At 42.8% G+C, this 23,172-nt stretch overlaps 1 protein-coding gene across 4 annotated transcripts in view; it reads right to left on the bottom strand.

Annotated features, from left to right (window-relative positions):
- ARHGAP15 (Rho GTPase activating protein 15) overlaps positions 1-22,745 on the bottom strand; it is a 711,254-nt gene extending 688,509 nt beyond the window's left edge. For all 4 annotated transcript variants that reach the window (XM_084809673.1, XM_084809680.1, XM_084809663.1 and 1 more), the window contains exons 1-2: positions 22,499-22,745; positions 15,214-15,393 (exon numbers count right to left, since the gene is read on the bottom strand). In XM_084809673.1, coding sequence (XP_084665799.1) covers positions 15,214-15,378 — 165 coding nt within the window. In that variant the 5' untranslated portion in view covers positions 15,379-15,393; positions 22,499-22,745. The remainder of the gene's footprint in view (positions 1-15,213; positions 15,394-22,498) is intronic.
- Between the last annotated feature and the right edge of the window lie 427 nt (positions 22,746-23,172).

Below are 23,172 nucleotides of genomic sequence, written 5' to 3'. Positions count from 1 at the left end.
GGAGGTCTTTGGTTTTGTTTTATATGGAAGGAGGAGGGGCTATTCCTAAGTGGTGTCCCTCCACTGAAGTCTGAAGGGCCACAGTCCATTCTGCCACTTCAGCATTTTATACCTCATTCTGCTGCATGTGTAGATCCAGCATCAGCAGTGTCCTGCCAAGTGATGTGGAGAATTTATACCTTGGCATTTGTGGTAAAATGGTCATCTGTATCTATCCATACATGGATGCCTTTCAGATGTTCTCCTCGCTGCAAGGGGAGCCCATAATCACCTCCCACACAGCTGAGAGAACATTTAAATTACCCCACCAGGTAGGCAAGGCCTGATTACATGAGTCTTTCCCACAGAATCAGCATTGCTTCCCCAGCCCACATGGCTGGCCCATTTAAACAGGCTCCCAGCCATTCAGGAACTGCTCAGAGATACACGGTTTTCATGCAGCTGGTAAAATATATCAAATACACCATATATCAGCTAATTATAGTTGTGATCAAGTCCTATTGAAAGCAATTGGATTTAAGTTAGTAATGGTAACTTGTTCCTTTGATTTCTGTTTTGATTCAGGCATCCCTTGCTTTCTATTGATTTCTATTTTGATTCAGGCATCCCTTGCATATTACAGCCCTGCTCTGGGATGTAGTTATGGTTCAGTTGCAACCACAAAGCCTATCTCTGGAATCAGGACTTCCTACACAGCCAGGTGTCCATATGATTGGCCTCACCCATGTAACTGTGGGCCTTTAGGATGAACACAGTGAACATAGGGGGTGTAACATGTAAAGGGCACCTTAATCAAAAACCAACTTCAGCTGTATTGGAGTTAAGAATTATTGAGCACAAGATAAATTGTCTGAAGACATCACCTTTTTACAGTCAGAAAACCTGTATATGATCATGTGTGTGAAGTACTATGTCAGTGTTTATTTTGCCATAAGCACTGAGAAACTTCCTAATACCTACATCTATAACAAAATAAAAACTTGTATTGAAAAAATGTAATATGTGAAGTTGCCCCCAAGAATTTTAGAACTACAGCTGGAACCACATCTGCAGGCTGTAATCCTCAAAACATCCTTATTGACTTCAGTGGGACTGTTCTAAAATAATCAGTTTGAAGTCTAAATGGCTCCAGGATTGGCACTTGATAAGTGAATAGCTGTAATCACACTCTGAATATTGTGCATCATTATGGTAGATTCTACCATTCTTTGCAACAGAGAGGACCTGTCATTGAACCTGAGGTACATTTTAGTTGAAGCTAGGGATGGCGGAGAATTCCGCCACGGATTTCAGTGACGCCAAATGCACTGGCATTTGGCCACCCAAAATCCATGGCAGAACGGCCTGCCACCCTCCCGCCTTCCTGCGGATTCCCCCCGGGACGAGACTTACCTGGGGCGGATGTTCTGGACAGCGGTGGCTCCAGCAGCGGCTTCGGCGGCAGCAGCGGCTGGTCTTTCGACCAGCTGCCACGGCCGCCATTTGCATTCTGGTCTTTGCCATGATAGGCTACGTAAGTCTTTACATAGCCTATCACGGGAAGCCAATCAACCCCCCCCCCAAAATGGCGTAAGCAAATGGCAGCGGCTACAGCGGCCGCCATTTGTGTTCCTTATTTTTCACCGTTTTAGTCTATGTAAATATTTACGTAGGCTATTATGGCGGAAAAAAAGGGGAATGCAAATAGTGTAGTGGGCGCTATTTGCGTTTCTCCCCCCCCCCGTATTAGCCTACGTAAATATTTACATAGGCTAAGACGGCGAAAAATAGGGAACGCAAATGGGGGCCGCCGTAGCTGCCCCCATTTGCGTATGCCGTTGTTGTTTTTTTGCCCAGCCGTGATAGGCAAAAAAAAAAGACTTACGTAGCCTATCACGGCTGCCTGGCTGGACGCAAATGGCGGCCACTACGGCGGCCACTATTTGAGTCCGCACCAGCCAGTCCGTGGCTGGAAATTCGGCGGCGGACGGGCCTGGCCGGCTGATCTGCGAGGCCACCGCAGAGCAGAGCTGGCCAGGCAGGATTCCGGGGGGCAGGACCATATCGCCCCCCCCGTCGAGGATTCCGGGGGGAGGGACGGAGCGCCCCCTCCCGCGAACAGAATCCGCAAACAGGTAAGTCACTTTCACACATCCCTAGTTGAAGCACACAAAGTAGTTTCAAAACAGCAAATGCTTAGTTTCTTTCAGGAATAGTTTGATAGTTACCTTATTCTTATTTGATGTGTAATGTTTTATACATGATGCAACACAATAGAATTAACCTAAACTCAGAAATTGCCAGTAAGTCATTACGAGTCATTAGCTCTGCAATATGATACATCATATTTATCCTGGATGCTTCCAGACAGACAGCTCCTAGTGCTACCAGTCAAAAGACATTGTGCAGCTATTCCATCTTTCTCTCCTTAACAGATTTTCTGTTTCTGTGGTAATAAAAAAAAAAACCCACTGGGAAAACACAGAAGTGTTACAAATGTAGGACAATGATATCTAGGCAGCGCATGTGAATGAGGCAGGGCTACTGTACAATAAAAGAGCAATTCTATGGCCCCTAGACACACCTGGTGGATCATAGAATGCTGCAGATTTCTGCCCCCACACCTGTAGACAGAGCTTTGAGCATGAAGGAGGAGATCCAGTCATGGATCTTCCCTCCCCCCCACTAACCAAAAGCTTCTCTTATGAGGTCCCAATTGACAAAAGGAGAAGAAGAAAAGGAGAGGGGCATGCTGGTGAGCAGAGAGGGTGGAAAGAGGTTGGACTGTGCAGTATCCTAGGGCCTCTCTAGTCTCCTCCCCACCCACCAAAAGGTAAGCCAGTTAGATGGGCTCAGACTTCCATCTAGCCGTTTTTTGTATTTTCAATGGAGAAATAAGGGGCATAAGACAGGCAGCAGAGCCTAGAATAGGTGGAGGGTTGCGCCCTAAAAGTCTGATCTGGAAGAACCCCCTATCTTTTGACTAACAAGATTAGTATCCCACATATTGTGACAGAAGGTTCTGGCCTCCTCCAAAACTCTGCTTGGGTCTTCCTTTGTCAGCTGTGCCCAGAAAAAGGGCAACTTTGGGTGTCTAATTCATATCTCAGGAGTTGAAGTATTTATTTTTGTTGCCTAAGAGTAAAAAAAAAGCATGATTAGCTCAGTTAAGGGGAATTGCAGTATTGGGTCAAGACTTCTAGATAGGAGCAGTCGTGTTTCTTTTCCATATAGTATCGACAACATTATTTATTAATTAAATGTCTCATTTCTCTACACATTGTACAAAACATTATTGACATCCATAGGGGCAATTCATACTTGTCAGTGGCCTCCACACAAATATGACTAGAGCATGCAAAAAGACAATAGTCAATTCACTACCACATGTAATGGACACCAATTTGGATGGCTATTAAGTGGGATTAGACAAATTCATGGAGCATAAGGCTATCAATAGCTACTATTCATGATGGATATAACAGAGGCAGTATGCCTCTGTATACCAGTTGCTCGAAACAGGAAGGTGCTATTGCACTCATGTCCTACTTGAAGTTTCCCAAAGGTGCATCTAGTTGACCACTGTGGGAATAGACTGCTGGACTGAATAGGCCTTTGGTCTGATCCAGTACCGCTCTTATGTTCTTAATTATACATTAGTGGTAGTAATGGTAATATTTTTAATCTTTCTCATACATGTGGGCAGAATTGGTTAAAGCATCCCATTTGTAGCTCTTACTATGGTGCTCATATACCCACTTGGTAAGTTGGTTTTCTATAACGACCTGCCAAGTGGTGAAGACAATGTTACCATTCCCCTCCTTCCCTGGAGTTTTGACCAATTGCAAATGTGTGGTAAAATTATCTTCACCTTCTGGCTGGTTTACAATGATTATATGAACAACACAGTTAGTTGTCACTAAATATGTGACATAGTATTCAGCCAGTGCTCCAATCGATCAAGACAGTTAATTGTTGAGAATAAGGACTGGCTGAGAACAGATGATTTTCAGTGCTGGCCTTAGACCTATCATAAAAACCCATCTTCTTTGAAAGTGTCAGCCAGAATTTCCCCCTTGGATACCGTCATTTTGAAACATGGCACATTACACTAAACATCACGATGGTAGTGCAATATAATTCAGTACAGTGCTTGTCATGTGCAAAATCCATGTGTCACAGGTTGAGAAAAATCAGCTTGTATACCAAGTATAAAAAGTAGACATTGGCAGGGGAGGGGATGGCAGGAACAGAAAGGGCACAATCCTATCCATGTTTAGATGGAAAAAAAAGTCCTACAACTCCCAGCATGCCCTAGCCATGGCTGGATGGCTAGGGCATGCTGGGAGTTGTAGGACTTTTTTCCATCTAAACATGGATAGGAATGTGCTCTAAAATAATTTAAGTTTTGAGGTAATCTGAAGCAGTAGGTTTGTATTAGAAAACAGAAGCTTATTGCTCAGCCTTGCTTGAGAAAATGTTTTTGCCAGTCTCTATATTTTTCTCCCAGGAAAGAACAAATTAGAAAGCAAAACAAACTGTCAAAAAAAAGAAAAGAAAAGAAAAAAGAAAGGCAGAAAGAGCCCTTTATTAAATATGTTCCTTTAAAAATATGTTCTAATGATCTTTCGAAGAAGGAAATAATCCATTTTTCAAGTTAAACTACCTGCAGCTATGGGGGGCAGGGGGGGGCAGGAATCATGAAACTGGAACATTTTTGAAAGGGCTGCAGACTCATTTAATTAACACTAAACAGATCACATATTTACACAGAAGTCAAAATATTTTGGAAGCCGATAATCCTGTAAGACTTAACGCTATAGAAAAACAAGAAATAAACGCGAAGTGTTACTGTTACACATGCCTGCCTGATCAATGGTTTTCACATATTGATCTATAAATGGAGTTGACCGTCTGTGTTGGCTGAACATTTTCCAAGCAGCCCTAGTTTTGTACAAAACCAATACGGGCAATTACCTTTCTTTCAGATGCCAACTCTTATCAATTCAATGTGATTTAATGTCATTTTAATTAAATATCAGGATCTACTTCAGGACAATTTCCACAAAGCCTCAAACTTCACTATAAGCTTGATATGAAGTTAATACACACAACAGCCTTGCCTCTGCTGACGTGGCTCAAAAAGCTCCACTCAACAGAAGGGCTGGTGATTTTAGTAATTTTATTTGTCTATTTGGCTAGTCATAACTTTTGCAAGTAGTGGGGGGGGGGTCGTATGCAAGAAACAAAGAAAAATTGCTTGCTGCTTGTGTGATAGTGTATTAGAGAAATAAATAAGACAATCAAGTATGTTTCATCTAATAGAAAAGAACTCTAATCCATTAACATTTTGGAATGACTAAACAGATTCTAATTCTTAATCTACTACACACGGATGAAAGAAGATGTTTCATGCTTTGAATTTGCATCAAGTGAGACAAAATGCACCTCTCTGAGGTTTAAGAGATGAAAATGGTGAATATGTATAGACACTGAAGGAATACATATTAACAGGAAACCCAGGAAGACCTCTTCTTAATAAAGTCAATGCCCAATCCTAAAACTGGTGCTATTCAGATGAGGTTACTAGTTACATAAGAAAAGAGCCCTGCTGAATCAGATCACGGGTCTATCTAGTCCAGCATTCTGTTCACACAGTGGTCAACCAGCTGCCTGTGGGAAGCCTACAACAAGGACACGAGTGCAATAGCATCTTCTCATGCACGTTTCCCAGAAACTGTATATAAAGGCACATAAACATAATCCATCACTGACTACGCTTAGCAGCATGGGCGTTCCCATTGTAAACCAAGCAAAGCTACAGAAAAACATAGCATCTTCATGCTCCAAGTTACTAGCTGGCAACATCGGTCCTATACAATTACAAACCTGAGATGTCACTTAGAGAACACTATATCCTTCCGTCTCCCTTGTTACATGTAATGCTGAAAGCAAGTTGACCTCCATTAGGAAAATAGCCCTAGTATGCACCTAGACATAACCCTAAATGTTAGACAATACAGTCATACAACAAATAAAAAGAAGCATTGTATTGGATCAAAACAACCTTGATAGTTCACAGTTGTATTGCAAGGTGTTATACATACATTTTACTTCTTCAACTATGTTTTATGTGTGTTTTTTGGGCTATGGTTGGCAGCAGGTTTTGAAGGGTTAGACAACTTCAGTGGGCAGTATCCAATGCTGTTCTTGTGCTAGTGGGGCCAACCACTAGCGCAACAGGAAGCTACTGGTTCTTGAAACAATCAGAAATGAGCAGAACACTTGTTTCTGGAATGGGCCAGGTCAGTGGAGCTTGCTGACCTGTCCCATTACAGAAATGAGTATTTCTGCTAATTTCTGGAGCTGCTTTAGGAAGTACTAGTTCCTGTTGCAGTAGCGGTTGGTTCTGCAGGTACAACAGAATGAGCAGAGGTGCAGCGGCAGTATTGGATACTGTCCAGTTAGTTGGCAAAGAACAACTAGTCCAGAATCAAGCTTTCCAATACAGCAGGTTCAGTGTGATATAGTAGATTGCTAAATATGAATATAATGGAAAATAGCTAGAGCTGTCACCCTGTTAAATAACTTCTGCATGATCGTATGGCTTTTATTGATTAATAGATTAATCAATTAAATATTTATATGAATAAACCAGTTGCTTTAATTAATTTAACCAATTTCTAAGTTTTCAGATGGTGCGTGTAGTTATCACAGAAGGCATCATTCATGTTAGAAGCATCATGAAGGCACCATGTTCCCTCCTGTTTTGGGTAGTAGGGCAAAATCTCTTCCAATATAACACCTGCTACCTGCGGTTCTTGTGAAGTACTTGTATTAAAAAAATAATTCACCATTTAAAACAATAAAAAAGCTTGTGCCGGTTTAATTGGGGACACTTCTGTAGTTGATCAACATATTTTAATAAATTATATAACCAATGAATTATCTGAATCTTGCAGCACTAAAATAAGCAATGACTGCACATTTCTAGCGAAAGAATGAATCAGTGAACAGAGTGCTGGATTTAGGAGTTATGGGTTTGTTGTTGATGTTGCTTTCTTCATTTTCTCATCTGTAGAGTTATACTGGTGTTGTTCTTGTTCTTGTATAAGTATGTGAAGAATTTTTATATGAAAATTAATATGAGAATGTCTCTCCTGAATTAGCAAATCTTGCGTAGGATAATTAACGATTTACAATCATGGTTATTAAGTGAAATTGGAAGCAACTGTGCAGATTTTTAGAGGCTCTCCTTTACAATGGTCATTAGGAAGTCCTGTTGAAATCAGAAAAATTTACTAGTAAATAAAATAAATCTAGGAGACAGGGACATGTATTTTACCATGAAGCTGGTTATAGCAAATCCCAACTCTCTTTGCTTTGTCCCCTGTTGTATTTTGGACTATGCACCACTCATTGATGTATGTTTTTGTATCTTGCCAGATGTGAAAAGGAACATGTGCTCTTAAAATCCCACAAATCGCAATACAATGTGCATAGTGTACAAATACAACAAATATAAATTATTTCCAAAAATATGGGACAGAGAAACATTTTTTCTAGAAAAGGTTTTCTTTACTAGGACTTTCATTAAAGATCCATTATCAATCACGCCTTTCTGCTCTGATATGTCAACACTCAAGCAATACCAAATTATATGTAAATCTTTCCAATTCAGAATCCCTCTGGTTTCTCAGGATATATTTTGAAATGTTTGGATTTTTTGCTTAAGACTTTGGCCTTTCCCGTTTGCCTTTCGCCAGCCACTTAACAGGCTTGCTCAAGCAAATATGCCAAAATACTTTTCATTCTGTCAATATCTAGTCAAAAACTCTGCATGGAAAAAACAGAGAGATGAAAATACTAGAAAGAGCGAGGAAATTACAAGCATGGCAAGCTTTCAATCTATTATATCAGAGCCAAGTTTGCATGGTGAAATGACATACCCTGCGTCTCTATAATTAGCTGCTAAGAAAACACAACTTTTTCAGCTCCCTACAAAAGAACATAAATTGCAACTGCTATGCTTATGGAAAACCCAGCAGCAAATGTATGCTTCTGAAGCAACTTTTGAGAATCCTTTTTAAAAAATCATCACTACATATTCTCCCCCACTCCTCCACCAACACAGAAAGTTATGTAACAAGGTAATACCAACAATGAGAAACTGCATGATAAAATCCTGCCCAAAAGTGAAAAATGCTAATTTTGTCTCATTTAGCAGCTGGATACAGAAATGCTCATTAGTTTTAAGAGGGTTAATCCTTTTAACTTTTGCATATTGATATGCCAATTATGCCTAATTGTACAAGAGGCATCAGTCAAGGTAATAGTGCATAAACACATGAAAGTTATTAAGTACATCCCAACATGTAATAAAGTAGGTGTTAATTGGTAGCTGAGTTCTGCAGGCTATTGAGGTGGATAATTCATTGAGAGATGGATCACTTGTAATTTCTCTACATAATTCCTTTTGCAGTCTCATGCTGTGATGTTTTCATGCTTGTCAAAAACAACTGCAGCCTAGTGCCTTTTGTTAAACACAGCCAATAAAATATGTTAGGCATCATTAAATATACTTAACTTTAAAACTTTTTCAAAGGTACAGTCCTTACTGATAATACATTATACTATTTCCAAATAAATTACTGTAAACACTATTTTAACTTCCCAACCAAAGAACATCTCAATTACGGGGTTTCTGTGTGTGTGTGTTTTTAAGAGCTGCGTGCAAATGTGACACAAGCAAGTGATAGTTTTAAATTGGAAAGTAAACAGAAGGAAATGAATGTTTCATCAGTTACAGCATTGATATCTAAGAAGGTTTTTTCCCCAGTCCCGAAATGTTACACCACCAGTTTCTCTGAACTAAACATTCACTTCAGCCAACTGAGAGAAGAATAATTAAAATCACATCTTTGCTGAGCTATGCTGATAAAACGGCTGTGGTTAATTCTCCATTTGAACATGGGGGTAAAAATAGTAGGGTGAAAAAAACTCACAACTGCAGGAAGCTTATTCCATTTACCATCTCGGTTAAAGAGCTGAATATTTCATATGGGTTCATCATATCAGCAGAATTGCCAATTAATAGTTCACATGCCTCCGAAGAGAGAAACAGAAAGTACGTGTGTTCTGGTGGGGATCCTAGTATGGGTTTTGAGCTTTGACTTGTTTGCTGTGAGCTGAAAAACAGACCTGGAACCCCAAACAAGTGACTAACATAACATTGCATAAATAATTTTGCAACATCATATGGCCTCAGCTGCAAGTCGCAGCCATTATGGAGGAAAATTAACCAAGGGAGGCTCATACCAATCAGTTTGTTTAGTAGCACAGGATGAGTAAAAGGGAAGAAAGATGACTGGTAACAGAGTTCACCTCTAAAGTATTAGTATTTAAATCTTTTCAGAAGGGATAAAAAAAAATAATCCATGGCCATTTGGCTCTCTCTGCTGTTTTAAGTATTATGGTAATTTCAGACTCCAGTTTTAAACTATTACGAATTCCCTCATGTTTTACCTACAGGGAAGAATTTTATTTTCCTTTTACCTGTCTTGGTACAATTTTAGGCGGTGTCTTTCAGAAGCAAAAGCCTATGAAACAGAGCTTGAAACAGACACTGCTTGCAATCCAGAACTTCACAGTGTACAGGCTTCTCCTTGCTTTCTAGTTCAAAAACATGCATAAGTGGATCAAACTATTTCCTGTCATAGTAGATGCCAAAACAGAAAGCCCCACTGAATGAAAGGGGACAACTGCTGGTGCACTGTGGTCTCAGTCTCATTGTTTTTGGCACTGTAATTTGAAGGAACACTTTCTTTACTCATTTCAAGGACTGCCTACACCTGTATGAACTGCCATGTCGTAAGATTGGCATTGGAGGCCCTGCACATTGGCCCACCATTAGGTTCAGTTACATCGTTAGGCACTAGAGATGGAGCCTTTTCACTTCAGTGGTGGCTCCTAATGTATGGAACTCCCATGCATTACACAGTTGGCCCCAACAGTCCTGGACTTCAAAGAGGCTTTAAAATCTCATCTTTGTCAATTGGCTTTTAATTGAGATGCTTTTATTTGGTATATTGTGGACCTTTTTAATTGCTGGAACTGAAATTACTGACTTTTAAATTATTGGCTTTTGAACTGCTTTTAGATTGCTGGGTATTGGTTGCCATATTGGTTTTGACCTGTTTTTTTAAAGGTTTATATGCTTTACTTATTTTGATGTATTTTGACCTGTTTCGCACGATCACTGCAGCTTAAACGAGCCACAGTGGCTTGTTTAAGCCGCTGTGCATGCTAGGCGCCATTTGCCTAATTACCAACGCAGGCATGGCTTGTCATGTCATCTGAACCTGGGTGGCAAGGCTTGTTTGAGGGGGAAACAACCCTCAAATGATCCATGGCATGTTATTCTGCTGTTTTAAGTTGAATCTCTTATTCAATTGTGATTTTATTGTTTCCTATTTTATCATGTAATATGTCCATAAGCTGTCTTGAGGGGACTATGGTCAGTATCTAACTGTGTCATTCCATTAGCGCAAATGTTTTTGTCCTAGTGGGAACTAGGTTCTGAATAATAATGTAAGCGGACAATCCAACGAAAGTTTTGGTTGTTCAAGCACAGTTGCAACCACTTGCACAACGGAAAGATTCAGTGGAGCTCTGCGAGTGCGATTTGAGTTTGATGAATGACACCACTGGATACCGCCCTATGTCTGGAAAGGCAACCTAAAATATTTAAAATAAATTAATAAATATGAGCCAGGAGGGAGGATAAAACACCACTGATGTGATAAGTGGCAGTGAGTGCTATAGCGGGGGGTGAGAGGAAGCTGAATTTGATACCTATAAGCTATTTCTCCTGGCCTATCCTCCAGACTCCATAATACTGGTGGCCTTACTACGTTATCCTCAAGCCTTAACCAGCTGGTAGAAAATGTCAAATTGGCTATTTGAAAGTTGATTTATCTCTGATTTGTCCATGAAGAACATGCTGACCTGACTTGTATAACTGAAACCTGGTTGAAGGGTCAGGTATAAAATTCTCCAAGATGTGTCTAGCAAGGTATCCAATGCTACACCAGGCACAGCTCAAGGACTGGGGAGAAGTAGTAGCTATGAACTATAAGGATACAATCATGTCCCTGCTCAGATATCCTGTCCAACGGCCTATCAGTTTTGAGTGTCTGTACTTGACACTGAGAACTTGAAGTAGGACTGGGATTTTGTTAATGTACCATCCATCCCGTTGAACAGTCTCTCTGTCCAAACTGACAGAGTTGGTCTTGGACAGGATGTTGAGGACTCCCAATTCTTTTGGTCTTGAGGGCCTTTAACATACATACCAAGGCTACCTTGTCTGGAGTGGCTTGTGAGTTCATGGTTGCCATGACAATAGTGGGCTTGTTTCAAATTATATCAGGCCCAACACATGTAGCAGAACATATTCTAGGTCTGTTCTTCTGTACAGGACTGGGGGATTGTTGTCTGCAGAAGAGGAGCCGATAAATACTGTTCTCATAGTTCACTTATCCTATCATGTTTGACTTTCATGCCGCTTCTAAACTCTGTGTGTGTGTGTGTGTGTGTGTGTGAGGGGGGATTTCAATGATCTGCCTCCAGAGGCTAATGGATTCTGATGGTTTCCTGATGTCTCTTTGGGAGTTTCTCACAGTTTTAGCCAGCAGATCTGCCAAGGCCCTAGTATCTACTTGGATTGAGAGGATTATTCAGGCCATCAATATGATAGCTCCTAAATGTCCTCAGCCAAATGTTCATACAGCCATATTGGTTCCTTGGTAACTTTGAGCAGCTGAGAGCAATGAAATCATCAGGTTGACACCACTAGAGTGCAGATGGCAGAAGACTCACGGTGAATATGATTGAACACAGCCTAGAAGCCATTTTAGGGCATATCTGTGGTGGTGATGGCAGCAAAGAAAACTCACTTCACCACCACCATTGTATCTGCACAATGTCAGCCAGTGGAGCTTTTTCAAGTAGTGAGAAGTAGGGATGGACAAAAGTCACTTACCTGGTCCCGCAGCTTGCTTCGCGGTGGGGGGGAGGCGCTCCGTTCCTCCCCGCTGAAATTCTGCCCGGGGGAAGGCGCCCCGTCCCTCTGGCCGAAATTCTGGCCAGGAGGGAGGCGCCCCATCCCTCCGGCTGAAATTCTGGCCAGGGGGGAGGCGCCCCGTCCCTCCGGCCGCAAATCCTCTTGGCCGTCTGGGACGCAAATGGCGGCGGCCATAGCCGCCGCCGTTTGCATCCCTGCAGTCAGCCGTGATAGGCTATGTAAATCCTTAACGTAGCCTATCACGGCTGACTTTCCAAAAAAAAAAAAAAAAAGTGCGTATGCAAATGGCGGTGCCCATGGGCACCGCCATTTGCGTTCCTTATTTGGGCACGTGTAGTCTACATAAACATTTACGTAGACTACAGCGAAAATAAGGGCAACGCAAATAGTGTTGCCCTTATTTTCGCCGTAGTCTACGTAAATGTTTACGTAGACTACACATGCCCAAATAAGGAACGCAAATGGCGGCGCCCATGGGCGCCACCATTTGCGTATGCGTTCCCCCCCCCAAAGTCAGCCGTGATAGGCTACGTAAGGATTTACATAGCCTATCACGGTGTTTTTTGAAAATCTAGCTGTGATAGGCTATGTAAATCTTTACGTAGCCTATCACGTTTGCTTGTGTGTTTTGTTTTGTTTTTACTTGGAAATGGCGGCGGTGGCAGCCTGTCGGAAGACCGGCTGCTGCCGCCACCACCACCGCTCTGCCGCCAGGAGCCGCCAGTGCCAGGGACATTCAGCAAAGGTAAGTCCCATTCCGGGGGGGGGGGGGGCGGACCGTTTCTCCACCAATTTCGGGGGGCTGAATGCATTGACATTCGGCCTCCCGGAGATTCGTGGAGAAATTCTCCAACATCCCTAGTGAGAAGACTTCTTCATGTAGGCTCAGAGGAGCGATTCCACCCATTGTCTAATCTACCATTTCTGAGCACAGTATTAGAGAACATAGTGGCTTTTCAAGTCCAGACAATCTTGGATGAAAATTATTATTTTGATCTATTCCATTCTGGCTTCTGGCCTGGTGGATGATTTAAGCCTGTGAATGGATGGGAGGACTACAACTCTGTTGGCTGGTTCTCTTGGATCTTGCAGTGGCTTTTGAAATTATCAGCCATGGTATCCTACTTGATCTTCTTGCCAGGATGGGACTGGGAGGTATTGTGTTACAGTGGGTCCAGGCCTTTCGGGGTGGGGGGTGTCCAAGCTAACTGGTGCTGGAGGACTTCTATTTCATGTCATGGCCTTTGGAATGCCTCAAGGTCTCAAAATCTACACGAAGCCACTGGAGAAGTCATCTAGAAATTTGGGTAAAGTGTCATCAGTATGTGGAATGATCACACTTAAAATATTTTATATAAGCTGCCTTTGGAGGGCTGTACCCTGAAAGGCAGCATACAAATACTGGAATGAATGCATGCATGAATGAATGAAAAAGAAGAGCTACATTGCTTTTCATAATGTTTAAGGCATTCTTGGTAAACTCCATCTTCCCTCTTTCCTTATATACACCTCCATTATTTTCATTATTTGTAAAGATTGCATTATGTTTGCCCTGAAGTAACATGGGAAGCAAGAAAATGATCATTTTTGTCTAGGTGTCTAGACACCATAACATATGTTCAACAACTTAGAGCTAATTCTCAATACAATTTTATGTGATGATTAAAGGGGATGCAGAATACTGAATTTAGATGCTTGGTGTTCAGGCCCTTTGAGTGCTTTAGCATATCTCCAAAATGGGTCTAGGCCTCTAAAACAGGGGGCTCCCAACCTTTTTGGACTTGTAGACACATTTGGGAATTCCAAGAAACTGCTGTGGGCACCACCACAAAACAGCTCTCACAGAGGATTTGGCTAGTCATATAATGGCTGCCATGGAGGCCTGGCTAGTCAAAGGACAAGTAATTCATCCAAGAAACTGAGTACAAGAAGAGAAAGGGTCTGAACTCTAAAGCCAATCCACATGTTTGACCCCACCAAAGCACAACAAAAAAACCCATTTAAGGTTGCAATCCTGTGCATGCTTACATGGAGCCCTATGGGAAATACTTCAGAGTAGGCTTGCATAGGATTGCTCTGCTCATCCTATATGCTCACGTACCCCCAGCCCCAGAAGGAAAGGAAAAGTTTTTCCCTGCCTTGAACTCAGGCTCAGCCACTCCATTCCCCTCTCTCTCTGTGTGTGTGTGTGTGTGTGTGTGTGTGTGTGAGAGAGAGAGAGAGAGAGAGAGTGAGAGTGAGAGTGAGAGTGAGAGAGAGAGAGAGAGAGAGAGGAATGAATGAGAGGGGCTAGGAAGGCAGAGAAAAAGAGCAGATGGTAGGAGGAAAAAAGGGGCAAGAGGAAGGGAAAGAATGAGGCTGGAGGCTGGGATGGTGGAGAAAGGGCAAGGTAAAGAGGTGGGGGAAGAGAAAGAGCAAAGCCAGAGGCTGTCAGGGAGGGGGGGAAATAACAAGGCAAAGGCGTACAGGGGAGAGTAAGAGTGAGGAAAGGGGTTGGAGGAGAGAAATAATGAGGCTAGAGACTGGGAAGAGAGAGAGAGAGAAAAGGAGAAAGGTCTCTGTAGGCCAGCAATTCTTTCCTTCTCTTCCTGCCCGCCAAATAGCTGATCAGGCAGGTTCAGGAACTGGAAGGAGAACCAGGCGCCCTAACATTTTTCTTTCTTATTGAAAATAAAAATATTAAGGTGGGGCAGGAAGTGGACAGCTTTGTGGGCACCACTGGAGTTCCATGTTGGTGACCCCTGCCCTAAAAGACCTAAAAAAGTGAGTTGATCAAGAAGGTATTGACTTTGACATCAACATGTAGCGGAGTTATTTATTTGATTTGTAGCCCCAACTTTCTACCAAGAAAAATGGCATTCAGGGCAGCTTACAATCATAAACTTGATTAAAACAATAATAAAACAAATGCATTAAAACACAATAGGATTTACTCCAGGTGAGTATAGGATTAATGCTTTAAGAACATAAAAGCCATGCTGAATCAGACTAAAAGCCTATCTAGCCCACCTTTTGTGAAGAATAGGCTACCTTAAATTGGAGCAGGTAATCTGATCGACTTCAGAACTTTTCTGAAAGGTTTCAGAACCTAGTATTAATAAAAAAAAAAAAATTGCAGAGAAAGAAAATCCAAATGGAACAGTACTTACAGGTTCAGTGACTTTCAGATTATCAGACAGTATCATAGATTTGCTTTGGCTGTGTCTGTCATGGGGGCTGTTGGTACTTTTGATCCTCATCTGAACAGCACCTGTGCTTTCATGGGATGGATGCAGCTTTTCAGTACTGATATCAGAAGACGCTAATTGCTGCATGATTAATATGTCAACCTGAAAAATAGAACAGTTGATATTGTTAAACTATGCATTAATTCAGGCTTTATTCCAGTTTATTCAATAAGAAGGAAATAGTGGAACTAGCTGGATATCTCCAAATATCAGGGTATCTTATTGGTAAGATCAATAATCTAAGGCACCTTATTACTCATCAGCTCATCCAAGCTGTCTTGGAAGAGTGCAGTTTACATAACAGATTATCCTTATCTCAAAAGCCATTCTTCTGTTGTTTAATCTTTCAATAACCTTTCCAGTACATCCAGCTGGCAGGCATTATAGTTTGCCTTTGGTCTTCCCATACTCACATTTGAGACAGATATCTCAAATTTGCTCACAGGCTAAAAATGAAGTGTTTGGCCTCTGATGATTGTGCCAGAAGGACCAATGGAGGAACTTATATGCAGGTCTGTATTGCTCATTCAGTTTTTTAAAATAGCCTATAAAACCTTTTGTGGACCTACTAAAATATTATGTGGACATGTAACAAATGAAATGACAGCCAGTCTAGTGTAGAGGACAGGGTGTTGGTTTTGGGGAAGGAGAGAAGGTCTCCGGTTCAGACATGGTAGTGGCATTACCATCTCATATTCACATGGGCAAGTGCAAGAAATAGCTTACACATGAAAATGTCCAAAGTTATCACATCAGAGAAAATACTAGTTTTTAAAGTCTTTGATATGATAACTTGAAGATTTTCATGTGGAGGCAATTTCAGAGAAAGATACCTCTATCTGAAAATGAGATGGTAAAGAATGTACTGTATATTTAAACTTTACTACCTCAAAAACTAATGTAAGAAGTCCCCTTCCCCTGAAGTAAAATATGAGGAATACATTTAACTCTAAGAAGCAAAGTGAACTAGATCCATAAGACATTACTGAGGCCGGTATCCACAACAAACATATTAACCATGTCCTCAGATTCTCTTCAGCACTTTCAAAATGCTAAACCTGCTTATCTAGTTTCAGACTCATAAAGCATTTTGTAGCTTCAGCTATTTCACTTATATTGTGGGAATAATATTTTTCTTACTTGGGCCTTGGGCTATTATTAAATCTGTCAGATCTCATAACTATAGGGTTGTCAGGCCCTATTTGTACTTAGGTGGGAAATCTGTACGGAAAGCCTAATTGCTGCAGGAAGTATGGACACTTTGATGCAAAGAATGCCATCTTCCGGATGAAATGCAAAGCAACATTTTCCAAATATTTGCCAGCAACTTTGTCTGCACCAGCTGTTTTTCATGTGATATGTGCACCAAAATATAACACAACTAGCTGGTGCAAGCCACACTGCATCCTGCATCCACTCCTGCTTAAGCTTTCATGTATGTGACTTGTTGCTTGGATTGGCATCTCAACAGGTACCAAACATTTGCTGTATTCACACATCACGCTAACCCATGGTAGGTGGGAAGCTATGCTGGGTAGGTGGTTATGCAAACAACTTACTGTGCTCCCATCAGACAATTAGGCAAACAAGCTACACAGAGTAGTTTAGTTCACCCCCTCTTGCCCCTCCTCCTCCTGTAGTCTTCCCACCCAGCTGGGCAGGTATCCTAGCTTCCTTTGCAATTGGAATAGAGATCGCTTGATAGGAGCACAGCAGTGGCAGCATATTTGGCTGCTGTTGCCGAGCAGCTCTGTAAGCAATCTCCGTAACCCACACTGGTGTGACAGACAACACACTATTCCACCATAAGTAAAATAACCCTTACTGCAGACTGTGGGTTCTCAGGGTGGCTTATTTGGGGGAAATAACCCACCATGGGGGTGGGATAACATCCCACAGACAACATGCTAACCCATCATGGGTTGTTCCGGAAAACAAACCACCATGTGTTAGCATCTTGTGTGAACCCAGCCATCATTTCATCTCTCATGGTAGATGAGACCATGTACCCATCATGGCTCTTCTTGCTACTGTATTACTATTCAATTTCTATAAAGAGCTATTATTTTTATTTATGTTTATTAGCACATGTCCATCATTTTGAAGGATGGAGTGAGCACTGAAACAGGCCTTCTGTGTGACAATGACTTCTGTGGAATGCAGTACATTTCTTTCCTCTACATACAAACATACATTGCACTTCTCTGCAGGACCCATGACCTTAACCATCCAGGATCAGGATTAAGATTGTGCGTCTACCACAATAGTGTCCCAAGTGCTCTATTTTCCACCATTGGAATGATGGCATTATTTTCTCACTTCTATGGGGAAAATAGAGGAGTGCAATCATAGGGCTCCACTGGAGTGAACACTAAACCTGAATCCTAGCTTGAGATGGCCCTAAACATTTTGTAGTCTGAGGGGCAGAAAATCAAAATGTTACCCCAGCTCGTGGTGCTAAAATATAACAATAAAGTAAATTGCTGATACCTGTGAACTTCAGAGAGCTTCGGCTATGGGGCAGTAGTATAGAAATAGAATGAATGAATGAAGAATGAGTGAATGAATGAATGACATTTAACCATCCCAAGATGTCCCGTCTGAAACAGGTAACTTTGCATAAAGTTGCCCCTGCCCTGACACTCGATCCAGCCACTGAGAATCAGGCTTTATCATCTCCATAGTCCAAGCCAGGTTCCATTTCTTATGAAAATATGCAGCTGACTTATACTGAGACAACCTATGCGTCCATCTAGTTCAGTACTGTCTAACTCTGACTGGCAGGAGCTTACCAGGACTGCGGCCAATGCTCTTTCCCAGCTTTTCTACTTGATATTCACTTAACTAGAGATGTTAGGGATTGAACCTGAGACCCTGTGCATGCAAAGTCTACCACTGAATGACAGGCCCTTCTATTCTAGTATAGTGGGTAGCAATGGGCAGTGCCAGGGCCAAATCTTGCTTTTCCCAGCTCTTCAAAATGGCCCTTACATAGAGCTAGTATCGGTCAAACTCGTTGACCAGTATTTTAACAGCTGCTAAAGGGACCTCTGAGATATTTCAAGCTCCTCCTTTCTTTCCCCCATTGTTTTGCTGTGCACTCAAAACATGATGGGGCAAGGGAAACACGTGTGTGTGTGTGTGTGTGTGTGTGTGAAGCCAATGTACAGTGAAACTCCCATTTTGGAAGGAGTGTGTAGGTAGAAAAAAAAAGCAAAAAGTAGCACTAAAGCATCAAATGAAGGCCTTGAACTATTTCTGGGATCTGATCCGTTTTTCAAATTGTTGAGACAGTGGTTTCTATTGTAATTCTCATGGGAAATCTACACATATTTTATACATATTGTCCTGCTATGGCTGGATCAGGTTCAGTGCTAGGGCTAAGTAAAGGGCAAGTCTGATTGCAAGTCAGCAAGCAGGCAAAGGTCAAGCATAGTTAGATCAGTGCAGCAAGAGGGCAGTTCAACCAAGAGTAAACGGGCAAGGGTCAGAGCACAGTATTACCAGTCAAGAAGGAGAGTTCCAAGAGAAGGGCCTGAGACATGGCCAAGATCAAAGCACAGGTAAGCAGTCCAATAAAAATGAAAGGAGTAGAGTAAAGCAGAGGTCTGAAGGTCAGCAGGATAGGGGACTGGTCATGAAACAAGGCCAGGGCAGCAAAGCACTGGAGCTGGTAGAAAGACACTGTTTCCAGAAGTCAGTAGGGCTAAGTTGAAAGCTTTTGCAACCTAAGCTTCCAGAGCCCCATTCAGGGCTCAGCTGCAGTTCATCACAGGCCCTCTGGCAAAAGTTCTACTCATGAGGATAGCCTTGCTCCTGAAGAGTAGCCTTTTTCAGCAAGCTGGCACTTCTTCACCTGGCCATAGTCTTACCCTGTACTGTCATGCGCCAGCATTCTCAGAGTTTGGGTGATGGCTCAGCATTTCCCTCTGACTCAGAAGCACAGCTTTCCACCTTTTGAGGGGGAAGATCTGAAGCCATCTCTCCCAAGGGCCTAGGAGCTTCTTGGTCAGCCCCAGGGTCCCCTTGTCTCGTTTTCCAGAAACATCTGGCTCAGGAGGCTTCAGATCATCCTCTGACAAAGACTCCTCCAACAGGAGGGGGTGGCATGACACATACTGGACCAGAAATCCACTTTTTATTTGGGAGAAGAGGGTATGTACAGTATGCCTCCCCTCCTCTATTCTCCCATGCTCTACACACCTGTGAAATAGTCCATCAAAGCATAGGCTCAAGCGTGTGAAAGCCCAACTTGTATTAGTTCTCCTCCACCATTTTTACAGGCTAAGGATATTGTGAATTGGGCTTCCCTCCATATGTGCATGGTGGAGGGCCTCGTAGGGATGTCAGAGAATTTCGCCACGAATCTCGGGGAGGCCGAATGCCAGCGCATTCGGCCCCCCGAAATCGGTGGTGAAACGGTCTGCCCCCCTGTGCACCCCCTGGGACGGGACTTACCTTGGGCGAATCTTCCTGGCAGCAGCGGCTCCGGCGGCGGTTCGGCGGTGGCGGCGGTGGCGGCTGGTCTTCCGACCGGCTGCCACTGCTGCCATTTCCAGTATAAAAAAAAAAAAAACGTGATAGGCTACATAAAGATTTACGTAGCCTATCACGGCTAGATTTTTTAAAAATACCATGACAGGCTACGTAAATGTTTACGTAGCCTATCATGGCTGATTTAAAAGAGAAAAAAACACACGCGCGTATGCAAATGGCGGCGCCCATGGGCGCCGCCATTTGCGTTCCTTATTTTGACATGTCTTAGTCTACGTAAACATTTACGTAGACTAAGACGGTGAAAATAAGAGGAACGCAAATAGTGTAGCATCTACGCTATTTGCGTTCCCCTTATTTTTGCCGTCTTAGTCTACGTAAATGTTTACGCAGACGAAGACGTGTCAAAATAAGGAACGCAAATGGCGGCGCCCATGGGCGTTTTTTTTTTCTTTTAAATCAGCTGTGATAGGCTATGTGAACATTTACGTAGCCTATCACGGCTGACTGCAGGGACGCAAATGGCGGCGGCTACGGCTGCCGCCATTTGCGGACCCGGCCGGCCAGGATTCGGGGGAGAGGGACGGAGTGCCTCCCCCCCCTGGCCAGGATTCGGGGGGGACGGACGGAGTGCCTCCCCCCCGACCAGAATTTCAGGGGGAGGGACGGAGCGCCTCCCCCCCACCTCAAATCAATTTCGTTAAAAGGTAAGTGACTTTCGTACATAGTACCTAGGAGAGGCACATGTCTGCTACTGGTTTACATACTTTTAAAAATGTGATCAGATGGCAGGTGACATGAAGGACCTCTGCTTGGGACCCCAGAGAGCTGCTTCTAGTATAGGCAATTCTGGGCCAGATGGACTAATTATCTGAGTTGTTCTAACTAAGGCAGCTTCCTATGTTCCTATGAGGATCATCAACCCTGGGAATGCAGACACTACTAGGCACAGATTGATCTGACTTGGGAGTAGGGATGTACGGAAGACAAGTCACTTACCATTCGCGGTGGGGGGGAGGTGCTCCGTCCCTCCCCCTGAAATTGTCCCCGGCCGGCTCCGCTCCACGGCGACTCCACGGAGCCGCTGGCTGGGGCCACCGGCAGCCAGACATCCGGCCACTGGGCAGCCTGCACAGGGATGCAAATGGCAGCCGCTGTAGCCACCGCCATTTGCGTCCCTATATTTTGCCGTGATAGGCTATGTAAATATTTACATAACCTATTACAGCAAAAGACAGGGGCGCAAATGGCGTAGTGGCCGCCATTTGCGCCCCTGTCTTTTGCCATGATAGGCTACGTAGATACTTACGTAGCCTATCACGGCCTCCGCAGGGACGCAAATGGCATCCCTGCATTAGCCGTGATAGGCTACGTAAGTATTTACGTAGCCTATCACAGCTATAATGAAGAAGAGAATGGCGGCCGCAGATGCAGACGCCATTCGCAAAGCAGCACAAACAGCAGCAGGTAGGTGCACCATTTCGCACGCCTTTCGCAGGGCAGGGGGCGGGGGGGGCTACGTTCCGCCATGGATTTCGGGGGGCCGAATGCACTGGCATTCGGCCTCACCGAGATCCATGGCGGAATTCTCTGACAGTGACATCCCTACTTGGGAAACTCATTCTGTATTTTTAAAATAAAAAAATGTAACTTTCGAAATGGTCTTTAGCTGTGCAAACACTGAAGTAAATACCCACCTAAATCTTCATTCTGTGGTGCTGATGATACCAAATTACCAAGACACTACAAAAGTGGGGGCTAAAAGTCTTTCAAGAAGATAGTTGGGGGCAGACGGGAGTGACTCTGAGGAGAAGACCGAGAGAGAGTTGCCTGACATCTGTGGATCGGGGGTGGGTAGGCAAAATGGCAGAGAGGTATCTGGAAAGGAGAACCTTCAGAGATGCAAACTTTTCGGAAAAACAACAACTTGCCATTGCTCAAGAATGTGTAACTCTGGGGTTCCAGTTAATGATGCAGAAGGCAGCAGTTTCCTCCTGTCTCTTCATGGGAAGCTTAGAGAAGAGCGGGTGCTTGCTCCCTCTGCCTCTGTTGGACACTTTTTGCATCAGCGTTTGAAGAAATCTCTTGCACTTCTACTATTGCTGATATGGCTCCACCACTGATTTTTTAGTACAAATGTGCTGCTGCAGCTAAGCACGTTTTTCATTCTTAATGATATGCCCACAGGAAACTATTTTTTACTAGCATTCCCACTGTTTATTACGAGTGTTGCTAAACTTCAGCAGTGGGGTATCCTACCAAAACTTGCTAATGTAGCGTTGTCATCATGCCATAACTTCTCTTAATTTCTGTTAATTTCTTCAGTATTTCACTGGCCTTGTACCCACCAACCCCTATTCAGAATGGTCCTCCAATAAAACCGTTTGCTGACCAGGTTTCTAGAATAACTGATATGCCAAAGCTGGCTAACATTTTATGGCAAAGAAATGCCAAGCCTCTGAAAATATAAAAATAATTCTTAACTATGCACCCAGTACAAATACTGAATACATATTAAGCCCGTATGGGGTGGTGGGGGTGGGGATGGTGGTGGATCTGAATAAGTTGTCTATGTACTGCATTTAATGTAACAATGCAATGGTATCTGTCTGTTTCTGTCTCCCCCACCCCCTCTATGATATGGTTGATTTTTTCATCTAACTTTAACAACAGGTTGCATGTAAGAGTTTAGAAGTAAATAAATTGTCCTTACCTACAGTTTGCTGCACATCATCTTTTTAGCCACTGCACCAACATCCAGTTGCAACTTTAAAAAAGAAAATGGAAAACATGAAACGGTTACATATCTGAAGGCTACAACTCTCCTATCGCCTGAAGCAACAGAAAGCAAGCAAGGAGGAAAACACAGTGAAACCACTTCCTGTTCAAGGGAGTTAAGCACCCCCACAGTAAGTCATACATGCAGTTTTAGATATAGGAATCAAATGAACACTATTACCGGCAAATGCTCTAGCATGAACAATATTTAGAGTTAAACTTACTACAGATTTTCAGAAGGCGGGCAATACTATTGAAAAGGAAATATGATGAGGAATTAGCATAGCTGAAGTTTGAACTAACCTCCTTTTCCTCTGTTTTCTTTAGAAAATAATTGTGTTGCAGAAATTTACTTGGGCATGTCACAGGCAGATACTTGGTTCTGTTGGATTTTGCCATCTAATTATTTCTTGAATTACAGCTCAAACTACTGCAAGTAGTTTATGTTTGCATACAAAATTAAGATTTTGGTTTTGCATTTCAGGCAAGCTTAATGTGCAACCGTTAATGATTCTGCTTTATCAATTTCCTGTTTGAAAATTACCTACATGAGAGATTTTGAGCTCTGGATCATTGTTCTACTAGACCAAGCCTAAAAATACTACTCTC

The sequence above is a fragment of the Heloderma suspectum genome, chromosome 1 (genome assembly GCF_057233095.1).
Source record: "Heloderma suspectum isolate Gila_16-S chromosome 1, 16-S_ref, whole genome shotgun sequence".
Lineage (NCBI taxonomy): Eukaryota > Metazoa > Chordata > Lepidosauria > Squamata > Helodermatidae > Heloderma > Heloderma suspectum.
Note: the sequence above shows the minus strand (reverse complement) of the source record. Positions and strands in the feature narration are given on the sequence as shown.